Source organism: Eretmochelys imbricata, chromosome 2 (genome assembly GCF_965152235.1).
Source record: "Eretmochelys imbricata isolate rEreImb1 chromosome 2, rEreImb1.hap1, whole genome shotgun sequence".
NCBI lineage: Eukaryota > Metazoa > Chordata > Testudines > Cheloniidae > Eretmochelys > Eretmochelys imbricata.
The window spans coordinates 134,220,767-134,235,208 of record NC_135573.1 but is presented as its reverse complement, the minus strand read 5'-3'; the positions used below and the strand labels follow the sequence as shown (position 1 = coordinate 134,235,208).

General features: G+C 40.3%; 1 protein-coding gene across 1 annotated transcript in view; it reads right to left on the bottom strand.

Moving 5' to 3' along the window:
- Positions 1–14,442, bottom strand: part of MYO10 (myosin X) — a 231,681-nt gene that overhangs the window by 199,405 nt on the left and 17,834 nt on the right. Inside the window, exon 2 of the mRNA XM_077808706.1 lies at positions 13,256–13,354. Within this exon, the coding sequence (XP_077664832.1) occupies positions 13,256–13,354 (99 nt within the window). The remainder of the gene's footprint in view (positions 1–13,255; positions 13,355–14,442) is intronic.

Below are 14,442 nucleotides of genomic sequence, written 5' to 3'. Positions count from 1 at the left end.
AAAACAAGTAGAAAAGGAGTACTTGTGGCACCTTAGAGACTAACCAATTTATTTGAGTATGAGCTTTCGTGTATTTCTTGTAGCTACTGCCTATAGTTAAACCTGATTAGCAACTAATGTTTGGGTAGTGGCTGCATTATAATTGACAATTGTATCAGTTAACGTGTTAAAACCCGCTAAACATTCAAGCATAGATATATCCCATACTTCTAAAGTAGTTTCAACTGTAGTCCTCTACACCTCTACAGTTTCTTAAGTAGTTTAAGAAACTAAAGATTTTGGCTCCTTCAAGCAGCTTAAACAGCTAAGAATTTAGGGTACCTTCCATTTGTTTAGCTTGTTGGGGGTCCAGTTTAAGTATATCTCTGTTCAGGAAGCATCAAACCAAGCAGCTCCGGTTCAACAATTTTGAAAAAATCTGATAGTCATGCTCCTCCTCCCCTTTTTATTTAGGAACCAGGGGAGCCAGTGGGGATTGGGAAAGTGGACAGGGCTGTGTGACTGGAGGTCATGGGGAAGAGAGATTGGATGAGAAGCTGGGAGGAGGGGAACTGGGACTCGCAAGACAAGGAGACAGGGGTTAAGGAGCTAGAGTAAGGGAAAAAACTGGGAATGGCTGGCCAAGAAAACCAGGAGTGGGGAGAAACTGGGGCGAGGAGTCAGGAGGGGAGACATGAGGATTCACTGGGCAAAAAGACTGGGCGTAGACACTGGGACTGGCTAGGTGAGGAGAATGAGACTGGAATGAGCAGCTGCGGTAGGAAAGAAACAGGACTGAGACAGGGACAGGTTGGAGGGGATGGGGCAGAAGGGGTCATGCTTGTTTGAAGGGGTATAGGATCTGTGCCAACCTGAGAACATTCCACTCCAGAGTCTAGAATGGAATCCCAAACTCCTGAGTCAAACCATTCCTCTGTGGTCAGCAAACATTTGTGAAACCCACTGGCAAAGCTTCTCATCCCCCTCTAGTGTTTCTTCTGATAGAGGGTGACAACCTACTACTGCTATCAGTTACTTCAAGTGGCAGAGGTCTGAGTGGTGAATCTAAAGGTTCCAGCCCTGCTGATGAACCATGCTGGTGTCAATAGGATGCCACATGATGGAATTCCTGGTTTTTCAGGGTTTTTTAAAACTGTGAATTACAAACACACAAAAAACTATGTTAAAAGAACATTATTAGGATTGCAAAGTCAAGCACTGAAAAGTTAGGAAATGCCAGAATTTAGGTTACTGCCTGTGCAACATTACATTTCTTTGAATCTCTTGGTTTGTTGCATTTTGATGCAATCCTTAATGAAATGACCACGTACTATTTTTTTCCACAGGACCGTGCCTCATTTAGTGCATTAGTTTGAGGGTGAATCACAGTCAATATGTAATTCCTGCCATTGTCCCAGCATTAAAAGCTTTCTGTGTTTATTCCTGGCCCCCAAAAGGATGACGATACTACTCGAAACAAAGTGAGGACCCTTTTCAAAACACTAATGTTGAGGAGTTTAATATAGGACTGACTACGTGAAGAAGTTTAAAATAGTACTTGATCATGTAATTGAAGACTGTATCATAATCCATATGCACAACGGAGTTGAATTAAGTTTCATCAGTCAACTTTCACTACGGTATTTCCTAACTTTTCAGTGCTTGACTTTGCAATCTTAATAATGTGCTTTTAATGTAGGTATTTTAAAGTACAATATAATTAATATAAATCAGCTTGGATACAATATGTCTGTTTAGCTAGCTCAGTTCCAACCTGTGTGCAATGAAGTGTGACTTACTTATTCCTAAAAATGGAGAGGAGGAAAAGGAGACCTATTTGTTCAAAGTCTTTTTCTGTGTTTTGAATAAGTTAAACCAAACACGCAAAAGTACTTCAAAGCTCTTTTGAAGCTAATTAAAATATCCATATCAAAATAACTTCACTGTCACGTTGCAATACGCTTTGGGGGAAAAACATTGCACAGATATTCCTCTCATTCATGATATAATTTAATATTCTTAATTAAATAATAAAAGGTCACTTTAGAAATTTTCCAAAGCACATGTATTTGGGGCTCACCTTTACATCTGAAAAGCATATGTTCTCTCTCGCTTAAATATTTCTAACTAAAGTTACTGCAAGTAGCAAACAGCATTTCCATTATAAATATCTATTTCCATAAGTTCAAAGCAAAATTTAAAACTACAAAAAGTTATTTGATTTTCTCTTTCCAAAATCCATCAGGTTATTTTGAAGGAAAAAAATCTGTACATTAACCATAATGAATATTAATGTCATTGAGAGTCCTGAGGGGGAAGTTTAAATAAACAAAATAAGCTAATTTGTGTAGAAAAGGAATGCTGAGCTCATGTACTGTCCACTTTTCTTTATTCCTTATTTCTTTTGAAACACTATAAAGTTAATTCAGTTCTTTAAATCATTCTGATTGCCTACAGTGGAAATCAAAGCCATTTTTTAATCCACAAACCAGGCACAGAGAAGGTGTCAGCATCACAAACTGTCTGCTGAAACTGGCAACGATCATGCCAAATCATGCCAGCTGTGACCATAGTTTTTTGTTTGTTTATTTTTTACTACCTGGATAGCTATTCACTAAAGACTGGATTGAGATCACTCATTTCACATAGGTCCAGATGGTTTACAGATTTATTTTTAACTACCCACTTGGCTGGATTTGAACCAGTCACCTAGAGGTTAAAAAAAAGCAGCAACTTCACACATTACCTTCAGAAAAATTGGGGCAGACCTGTAATGTTATTGAGTTTGGGTCTTTTTTGGTGATGCTACATTGAGAAACCATGTACAAAATAAAAAGAAACAGCACAAAAACAGAGGAAATACCTATGGCTCACTCTGACACTAATGAATGGTGACTAAGTATAAATTCCATGTTACCGGCATAAGTGTTCCTGAGTTTCTTGTACTTGCTATCAGATTCTTTTCAACAGCCAATTATTGGAGACCCAAGCCTAAGTGTTAAAAGGATTGTTGGTCTTTCCTTTTCATAGGAAAGCAGCTACTTCTTATGTGATTACAGGTGGTAAAGTTCCTGCCACATAGCTCTTTCCTTAACTTCAGCCTTATTTCTTGTAGTTGTCTTTCACACATAGTAATGGCATTCCAGCATGTATAAATCCTTATAAAAAAAAAAAAAAGACAGTAAAACAGAACAGCAGCTTTCTATAGCAGTGGCTCAAACAATGCAGCTTGTAATGTGCCATTATACAATGTTTGGGACAAGTTATTCTGAGAGGGGGGAAAATATATTTTTATCTAATTGAAAAGTTGATGCAATTAAATGACCCCAAGAAAAAGACTTACCTAATTCAGTTTCCTTATACATTTTTCTTTAAAACGTTTGGGCCAGACCTGCAAACCCCTACACATAAGGAGTCCTTACTCAAACAAGTAGCCTCAGTGTCTCCCTGCAAGTAGAATTTTGCAGGATGGAGCCATTAGAGATCCTTACATTTTCACTCAGTTCTTACTCAGGCGAATTCCCATACAAGCCAAGAGAAGTTTTGATTTGAATAAGAACCTCAGAATTTGGCCCAATGGTACAACACTTCAGCTGAGCAATATGAAGCATGTCCCTGTTGCAAATGGACACAGTAATGTATATTTTGTTTAACCCAAACCATATGCTCATAAGGCACTGATAACACTGAACAATAAACTCAGTTCCACATCCAAAGGAGTCTGGAAACAGTGCTACAAAAATTGAATTGACAAGCTTACTCATCACAATACTCGATTTTTACGAACAAAGTAGCCTGAATTCCTTTCCATTTTTTTGTGAACAGCTGAAATGTATTGTAACCCTTACAAAAAAAATTAAAATGGCAGTCTGTGTACATCTGCTTTAATCTTAAAACAAAAGCAGTTTTGCTCTCTTTGGTGCAGGCATAATAAAAGCACAGATGGTTTAGATTTGCTTTACAGAAAGCAACTGAATAGACTGACATCTTAACTGTTTACATAGCCAAGACAGATCATAGGTCCATAGTAGGACAAGAATTTCTAGAACACAAAAAAGTACCCTATGTAGGCATCTCAGAAATTAACTGCTCTCACTGACATCTCACAGGGACTAAAAATACCACTTTCTGCATTGCACAGTGGTGAGAGGAAAGTTTTAATTCATACTGCACTAAAACATTCATTTTTCCAAAAATGATAACTACACTAATACCAAAAGAATGGATTTCAGCAGTTACAACAAATAGTACCTAATAATGCACAGTAAGTCAAGAACACGACCCTTGAAGAAACAAAAGAAACAATTTGTTTGACCCGGTGGTCATTTTAATTTTTTTCAGGATTATTCGTGTGCTTTATAAATCTTTGGCTCAACCTCTTTCAAACCCTCCCGTTTTTGACCATGCAGGGTTAAATACAGGGTGTCTATACTGCTATAATTAGAGAGTTAACCTGCAATCCCAGTGGCTCTAATGGAGTTGCATAGGTGTAACAGAGCAGAATTTTCCCTATAATTTATTTAAACACTATTTCCCGGATGCTCCCATCCTGCAACTAACCAAGGGTAGTGTTTTGGTGAGTGAAAGAGGGCAAATACCAAAAGACTGTGCCTTTGAAAAAGAAAAGGCAATGTATGCCTCAGTAGATGATATTTTACAATAAATACCCATTAGGATATAATGGAATGAGCACATAGTAGAGGGAGCAAATTAAAATACTATACTGCTCTTTCTTAGTAGGAATGTGTCCACTCAGCCTTTGATATGAACAAACACAGCAAGGTTTGTTTTTCTGAACACTAGGTTAGTCTTGAGCAAGGCCAAATAAAAACACTATGGATAAATTAGCCCTGAACAAGCTTTCAAGGACTTAATATTGGTGTGTAAAAACATCACACTTGGTGTAAAACAAGTGACAGAGCATGTGGTTTGGCTTTCAAAACTATAACTGAACAGTTGCTATATCAGCTCAACTGCAAACAAAGGAATCACATCTTCCTTTAAAGCCGTGGTTCTTAACTTTTACTGCAGCCTGCACCCCTTAGGTTCTCAAAATATGTTCTCGCACCCCTTATCAAAAATCATTGGAGTAGGTCAGTTCTTTAAACCTAGATATATTTTTTGTTTGTATATTACAGTAATCGTTAAAAAATGTATAATGTTGTACTAGGTTTGATGAAACAAAGTAGTTGTACTTACGTGCCTGTGCTTAATTTGTGTTTTCGATTATTTACCTTCTAAAAAAATCTGGCATGCCTCGCACCCCCAGAGGGTGTGTGCACCCCAGGTTAAGAACCACTGCTTTAAAGTAATGGCTGTGCTTAATGTTTTCATTTTCCCTTTTAGCATTTATATAAACCAGAACCTCCACAACACACGCTACAGAGGCCCGTTGCAAACTACCAAATTTTGCAAATTAGCAAGTAACTAAACAAAGTACTCAAAAGGCAAGGATCATTCATCACAAAATATACTTTGTTCATTCAGCAAGTATATTTAGTTTGCATTAGTATATCAGAGAAAGTGTTCTGAAGTGTACATTCGTAACAGTAAGGAACACCTCAGTACCACAAGACCTCGTGATAGCATTCTGTCAGATCTGATGTGGAGAGACAGGCTTTTTTGTGTTTCATTTACAGGGTGTACAAACTAGTGAGGTGCTACATGGATCCCAGAATCTTTTGCAACAGTTCACAACGTGCTTGACAGGAGGCACTATGAGATTCAGCACAATGGTCTGTACGAGGTACTTTTGGCATCTGAGGACTGAATTGGTTTAAACAAATCTGCCTCAAAAAAGCACTAGACAAAGACTATGCACACAGCCCCGCTGCACTCCAACAACTTCTGGTGACCCGTTGTGGGTCATGACCCACAAGCTGAGAAGTGATGACTTAAAAAGCTTATTGCCAACTTGGCATTTATACTCTATGAGGCTGTTTCTAGAACATTACAGTATCTGCACAAAAACCAATCACTTGCTGACTGTGGATAAGGCATGCTTTAACTCAGCGGTTCTCAAACTGTGGATCGGGACCCCAAAGTGGGTCACGACCCCATTTTAATGGGGTTGCCAGGGCTGTCTTAGACTTGCTGGAGGCCTGAGGCCGAAGCCTGAGCCCCACCGTCTGGGGTTGAAGCCAAAGCTCAAGGGCTTCAGCCCTGGGCAGTAGGGCTCAGGTTACAGGCCCCGTCTGGGCTGAAGTCCTTGGGCTTCAGCCCCTGTATCTGTAACAGTGGGGAACAGGCTTTGACCTCCCTCCCCCACCCCGCCCCGGGGCAGAGTGACTCGGGCAGCTCAGGTGTTGGTCCCCCAGCCTGGGGTTGCGTAGTAAAAGAAGGGGGTCACGGTGCAATGAAGTTTGAGAACCCCTGCTCTAACCCATTTTTACACAAGTATACATCTCCAGAAGTCGCTCAGTTAACACTGTCATTAGCTCTGTTTACAAGGGTGTCAACAGATGCTTGGAGCAAAAGACACTGAACTCTGACATCCTGCACAAAGATTTATACATTACTCAACACAAGATAAAACCAGGGTACTAAAAAACACAATCTTAGTTTTGGTGCTTTCCCTGCCTCCATCCCCAATACTTCCCTATCTTTCTTCTGGGAAACCAAGGTCCCAATAACCGCAGCAGTAGGTTTTGCAAGTATACCCAAGAATCATTACCAGAATTATTATAGCAGAGCCCAATATCAACTAACGAAAGAATTAGTCCTAACTTTACAACGTTTAGACAGATGGAATCCGATTTCCTGAAATTAAGCCACTGAATTTGAAATCTACCCCATAGACAGTGTATATCTGCTATTTGAAAGATGTTGTAAAACTACAAAGGTATAAGCCAATAGTCTTACAAATTATTTTATTGAGTTTTTTAAACTGAAAGCATCCTGGAAAAATCCTTACCAGTGATAATCATTCAGTCTTTATGCAAAGTTTAACTCCAAAAGTAGCTTTGAAAAAAAAGTTACCTAAGTATTCCTGCATATTTTCTAAGCAAGTTTGCAAATGCAAGGAACACCATGAGGGAGTGTTAAAAAGCAGAGACTTTTGGTGGGCATGCTTCAGTAGTGACACAGGTTCAACTGAGGAGTTATAATAAAATATGGTTTGGGAATTATTACTGAGCATTTATTTGTATGTAGTGTCATAAGAGGGCATAGCACTTTAAAAAGCGAACCAGTGTACAATCCCTGATCTGCAGAATTCAGAATGTTGGGATGAGTCTACAAACTATTAACACAGAGTACAGCATTTATTGATGACCAGTCCAATTGCCTTCAGTATTTTCAGTAAGTATTATGATTATTAATTATTAATTATTATTAGCAGTAATATCACCATGGCACCTAGGAACCCTAGTCATGCACCATGACCTCTTTGTGCTAGGCACTGTACAAACACAGAACAAAAAGACAGTCCCTGCCCCAATGGGCTTACAATTTCAGTAAGAGACAACAGACAGAGACAGCAAATCGGGGAGTACAGGTAAACAATGAGACAATACTGATCAACATGCTAGACAATGGTCTCTGTCTACAAACAGCTTAACTCCAAGTTTTTTGAAGGCATCAAGGCAAAGAAGAATTTTGTTCAAATGACTTCAGTGGGTCTACCTACACAGTTGAGTGTGCCCCATGGAGTACAGGTGGCAGAATCTGACCTAAAGGGACTACTCAGTGTATTAATATTACAACCAGTAGTATAGGTTTGCAAAATAGGGGCCTAAATTATGACGCAAGATTAGATGACATGAGGCATAGGAAAGAGCGTTTACACAAAAATAAGACTCAAGATGCTTGTTGTAACACTGTGGGGATTTGTTTTAATTAATTTAAATGTTGTCTAGTTGGATGGACGTATTATGTGTACATTAACTCTCCTGGTATATCACACAACAACTTCACTGTAGGAACATCACTTCTTTGAGCATATTAAAAGTTAAACTCTCGGTTAAAGTCCAGCTCTAACCTTCCTGAATGAGCTCATCATGAGAAACCCTTACAACCCCAGACTGAGGAGGAAAAAAGGAGGTGCAAACCCCTGTGGAAAACATACTTGAGTTGTGTTTAACACATAACATATGTGTTCTTCCCTTTCTTGCTGTGCATAAATACTCCAGCAGAGCCACGTTAAGTTAAACGTATAGAAAACGCAGACCAAACCATTTACAGGTGCCTCTTATTTGAGGCCGAGGATACTAAGCTATGTCCTGTTTGCTGACATAATACTGTACCATGAATTACTTCTTTGTAAAGCAAATTCAAAGAACGTTGTTCTGACTAACAAGGTCTTTGCTAGTGATATTTACCATCTGTGTTTTTAAAGAATCTACGTTTTAGGGATATTATATCTCAGCTGCTTCCATTTAGAATGTATTTTAATTTTAAAAAGTTTCTCTCTGTCAACTAAAGGAGTATGTAATTAAGCATTCTGCAATTTCAATGTCACAGATGCTAATCTGTTTGTGGCAATCAATTCAGCTTATACTCTCTGTGCAAGTTTCTTCATACCAGAACAAGTCCCCCGCATTGTGTCAAGTCTTGTTAAACTTATAGGCAAGTTCTTCTGGAAGGGAAAGGAAAGGGATGTTACAGAAATTATATTTTTCATGGGATTGTTCAGAAAGACTGCTAGCTATCCATCTCAAATGCATTATATAACTTCTGCAAACAAGAACAGCTACCTAAAAACTGAATCCCCAGTACGCTGTTATATAGTTTATACAAGGTTCTGGGCACTTTTATACATGGACCCGCCCTTTGATATATAAGCACTGGAAAAGGATCTTGATTAGGACAGAAAGGATGGTCTTGTGGTTAAAGCACTGAACTTGGATTCAAGAGATCTGGGTTCATCTTTCTCCCACCCTTTGATTTATCTGTTTAGATTTAAGTTCTTTGGGACAGAGACTAATTTTACACTATGGCTATGTACAGCTTCTAGCACAATGGGGCCCTAATCTTCGGCAGAGCTTTTAGGCACTACTGTGTATAAAACAAAGTAATAATAATAGTAAGAGTGAAATCCATACTATCTGAAGAAGTGCAAAAGGATAGATAGGAAAGGGTCCAACTTCAACAGCTGCTTGTGGCATCTTGATAGATGGAGCCATTCATACTCTTTATTGAGTGTGTCCAAGGCACCCATTTCAAATGGAGCTTACAGTGACAGCAGTGCTTTTAGGGTTTTACTTCATGTTCAGCTGAGTATTTTATAAGCTCACACAAGTCCATTAAAATTTATAGAATGTGGAGATGAGGAAATGCCTGTTTTATTGTTAAAGAAATAAAAGCTTTTTAAAAGGAGAAAATATCATATTTTATCCCCAAAGCAGGGCATATGAAGGTACTCAAAAGTATAAAGATGATTCAGTAAATGTAATGCACTCTTTGAAATATGATGGGGATCCAAGAGAAGAATAAGTCTCATACTCTGTATGTGTAATATACACAGAGACACTCATACTATATAGAACTATACACAGATGTTCCACACACCGTCCAAAACATTATGCACAGCCTCAACTACTACACACAAATTAGCATTACTCAGATCAAAACAGAGGAAAGGGTCTGATACAAAAACAACAATCACAGTGAAGTTTCTCCCACTCTGGAAGGCACCCAGATCCCATAGAAGCTTTTAAAAAAAAAGGGGATAAAATTTAGAACTGCCACTCATCACAATTTTTTAACTCATTCCAGACAAGACAGATAAATCTCTGCTTCAATCTAGTCTTCAAACCACTTTGGAAGTTCATCTACCAGCTGATTTCAATGCAATGGAAGAAGCAACACACACTCACTTTTCTTTCCACCAAGAATCAAGAGAGAGGAGAGGGTGATAAAAGGGGAGTCCCCAAAAGTGGACCTGGAATAACTGGGTGGGCAGATGCAAAAACTTGGGGATGGCCAGGACCACATATTACAGTTAAGCTACCAGATGCTACTAGTTTCAAACTGTCTCCATGCATATGCACAAAGTACCACAACAGCAGCAGGGTGATGCTACCACAGTATTTCAATTATAATAAATCAAACAGCCTTATTTTAAATGACTGGTTTAATGCTATCTGAATATTTCCTGTTCAAGAAATAGCGGTGCACTGCATTTTCCATGAGGGATCCACCACCTGATGTGTAATTTACTGTCATCTTAATGTCGTAACAAACACTGCACAAGGGTATTTGTATTCAGCAGCATTCACTTCAATTAACATTCTTTCAAAGAACAATTAAGTGCCATCTAAAAAATAAGTTTCCAATGCTCAGAATAGTATGGAAAGAAAGAAGAAAAAAATGAAACACTGTCTTCGGCTTAGCTATAGCAAATTGCTCATTGCAGTAATATAAAGTGACAATGATCTCAAGTCCAAACAGAAAGATTCCTATGCTGAGCATGCTAAAGTTAAGATAACATGAGCCTCTTGAATGAACAAGGGTGCAAGAGCAACCCCCGGAAATATGTCCTCCTAATGTTTCCCTGATTACATCTTCACATTCCACTCAAATGACTGAATCTACAACTGAAAACTGCGAGTGTGGCAATACCTGCAAGTTCTGGCAGCAGATATGGGCTCAAACAAGATTAATAACATAGTTCTGAGTTCAGTAAAGATCTTAACACTTCCATAATCAATCTGCTGATAGACATAAGTGTCATGCTTGGAATTTTCAAAGGAGCCCAGGAGTTAGTTACCAAACTCATACAATTTCAATTGGACATAAGCGCTATTGAAAATCTCAGCTCTACACCCAGGTGACTAACCATGCAGCAGTAGTCCTTTAAAGTTCTAGCGTCTCATTGGATTGTCAGCACTTCAAAGGTGACTGCCAGGTACTGTACAACAGGCAGCACTGGAAATCTGTTTTAAGCCATATATTTGTTACATTACACAGCACACAAGTGGTTAACGCATCAAGGAGAAATTTTCAAATAGGTGCAAGACAATTTACTTGTGCAACATCCTTAATGTCAACTGGTGCGGTGCTGCTAAATCCCAAAGCATTCTTCTAAAAACACCAGGATTACTCAGTGTAGTAAATTGCTTTGTCGCACTAAAAATATGCTACCTAATCAAGTTGTTGGCTGTATTATTTATATTAAATGCTACTTAATCGTTTCGCAGATTGTTGCCAATATCCTATGTTTCATCCTACTGTAAATAATAGTGTTTGTTAAAACAACAGTTAAAACACTGAAGGTGCCATTTACTATCAAGTAAGAGGTCCTTCAGGAAATGGAATCATTCAGATTTTACAAAGGTAACAGCATGAACCCTGCTTGAAGTCCTGTGCAGTTCAGCCTTTCAATATGTACACCAGAGGTGGGCAAACTATGGCCCGCAGCCCCTCCCGGCTATCGCCCCTGCCCCGCAGCCTCAGTGTGCCGCACTGCCTGCTCCTGCCGGCAGCAGGGCTGCGAGCTCCTGCCACTCTGAATGGCATGGTAAGGGAGCAAAGGGGTTGGATAAGGGGCAGGGAATCCCAGGGGGCAGTCAGGAGACAGGGAGGGTTGGATAGGAGGTGGGGTCCCAGTGGGCGGTTAGGGGCAGGGGTGTGGATAGGGGTTGGGGCAGTCAGGGGACAGGGAGCAGGGGGAGGCTGGATGGGGCGGAGGTCCGGGGGGGGGGGGTGGTAGTTGGAGTCCCAGGGGGCCTGTCTGGGGGTGAGGTTGTGGATAGGGGTCGGGGCAGTCAGGGGATAGGGAGCAGAGGGGTTGGATGGGGGTGGGGTCCCGGGGGACAGTTAGGAGCAGGGGTCCCGGGAGGGGCCAGTCAGGGGACAAGGAGCGGGGGGGGTCGATGGGTTAGAGGTTCTGAGGGGGGCATTCAGGGGGCAGGAAGTGGGATGGGGCAGATAGGGGGAAGGGGCCAGGCTGTGTCGGGAGGCACAGCCTTCCATACCTGGCCCTCCATACAGTTTCGCAACCCCAACGTGGCCCTGGGGCCAAAAAGCTTGCTTACTCCTGATGTACATGCTGAAAAGAGAGCAACACTCACTACATTTCAGGTATTGTGTGTACACAAGAGTTGTTCATACTCACATAATAACTACTGGGCACATTTTTCATTGTGGGGGTCAAAGTCAGTCACCTAATTCCTTTTTAGAACAACTAATTAAAACTGGCTCAGAGGTGCCAAGCATCAGCAGCTCCCATTACCTTCAGCTGGAGTTGCAGTGCTCTGTTAGATGTCTAACTTTAGGTACCCAAGACTGAAAATTTTGGCTACTATTTTTAGAAGCTGGGTAGGGTTTGTGATTAAACCAGATGGCTAATAGCAGACTCAGCCTGCATTTTATTTTAAAAATAAATATATATGTATCATATGTACACACGGTGTACATGAAAATCAATTTAGTCCATAAACATGAATTCAGTTTCAGTGCTTTAACTTGACCTGTCTTTCCATTTTTCTGATTAGATTATCAGTCCATGCAAAGTGACAGATTTTACACCAACTGATGATCTAGTCTTAAATATCAGAAGGGTTGGAAAGTGGTATGGATCAACAATACACAAATGGATCGAGCAGGAACAGTCAAACCTAAATAACTTGAAAATTTCACTGGAATGAACTCGTGCGCTGTTTCCACCTGCAGAGTGGGTAGAACTACATCCAACAACTCAAACTGGTACAGAAGAATGGAGAGTAAAGAAGGAACATGCAAGAGCTTGACATTTAAAGCTACACTCAACATCCAACTTAACATGTGCCCCAATATAAACAAGCCAAAATATAAAGGGTTCTCTCTTATGATAGCACACATTTTGGTTTTATTATTGTTACTTTTTAGTATCAGGCTAACGCAAAGATGTTTTCTGAGGGATTCTGATTACTCTTACAAAAATCTAATTCTCTGCGTTCACCTGCTGAAGGATTGGAGAATATACAATTGGAGTGTGATCTCTGTCAATGGATGAAACAGGGTGAGATGCAGTGGGGATAGGCAGAATTACTGGACAGGTATCAGATGAACTGTGGATCACCGAACTATAGCTCATATGAGATCAGAGTTTTCAACTGGTGTCGATAAGGATTAGATTTTTGTTTCTGTAAAGAAGATCAAGTTTTAAACCTCACAAATGTAGTTACACCAAGTCACAAGCAGTACAACCGGAAGATCTATTAAAAACAGGAACATTTGTATCCAAATTCCCCAAAGTTCATCAGCCGTCTTAACACTGTATAATTCTTTTTTAAAACATTGGGTGTCTTCTTTATTTTCTCAACAGTGATAGAAAAGATTAAGAGTAGCATCTTACCTGACCATAATCTGTCCTGAATACAACAACTCCCTCCGCGCAGGAATGTACAGTGCTTGGATAATGCTGACCATTTTCTCGCAACCAGACCCGTGATCTCTATAACAAACAAATACATTCAGACTTTACAAGGTGGGTGTACATTGGCAACAAACACAAACTAGTTCAATTGAAATATTTTTCTTGGAAACATTTGCCAAACAAGAGACAAAGCAAAGGTCTGGTCCAAGTAGGCAAGTAAGAGAATGGAACAAGATCATTTCCCAGTGAATATTTGACAATTTCTACTCAAACTGTAATTGTGGGATATTTAGACTACAATGCTCCCTTTATTGTCAGCAAAACTAGCTGGAGCCAAACCATTGAGTCCTATGCCTTATGGGTTAACATACATGAAGTTACATCAAAGTGGTTTTTAAGTTTACAGCCCAATTTAAGGGTTTTCCCAGAGCTGGCAACCCCACTGTGCTTTCATTTTCTACCTTTCCTGAAGGCACTGATCTTCCACACCCTTTAAGTCAACTGTATTTGAGACATTTCAAAATCTCTGCTTACACTGGGGGACTGGGAAAGGGGTGTGACAAAGGAAAGGCAGAAGAATGGACGGGGGTTGGGGAGGGGTGGACTGGTCTAGACTAAAAAGTTAGGTCGATTCAGCTATGCTGCTCAGAGATGTGAAAAATCCACGCCCTTGAGTGATGAACCTGGGTTGACCTAACCCCCTCAACGCAGGCAGCACTATGTTGCCAGAATAACATTTCTGTTGACCTAGCTACCGTCTCTTGGGGAGGTGGATTGCTTACACTGACGAAGAAGCTCTCCCGTTGGTGTAGGCCAGTGATTCTCAAACTTTTTTTACTGGTGACCCCTTTCACATAGCAAGCCTCTGAGTGCGCCCCCCTCCCCCACCTTATAAATTAAAAACACTTGTTTATATATTTACCACCATTATAAATGCTGGAGGCAAAGCGGGGTTGGGGTGGAGGTTGACAGTTCACGACTCCCAATGTAATAACCTCCTGACCCACAGCTTGAGAACCCCTGGTGTAGGCAGTGTCTCACTGCTGCAGCACAGCTGTGCCGCTGTTGCATTTCAAGTGTAAACAAGCCCTAAGTGATTGTTAAAGACCTAACCCAAACCTCACTGAAGACAATGGAAAAACTCACCCACCAACTTCAATGGGCTT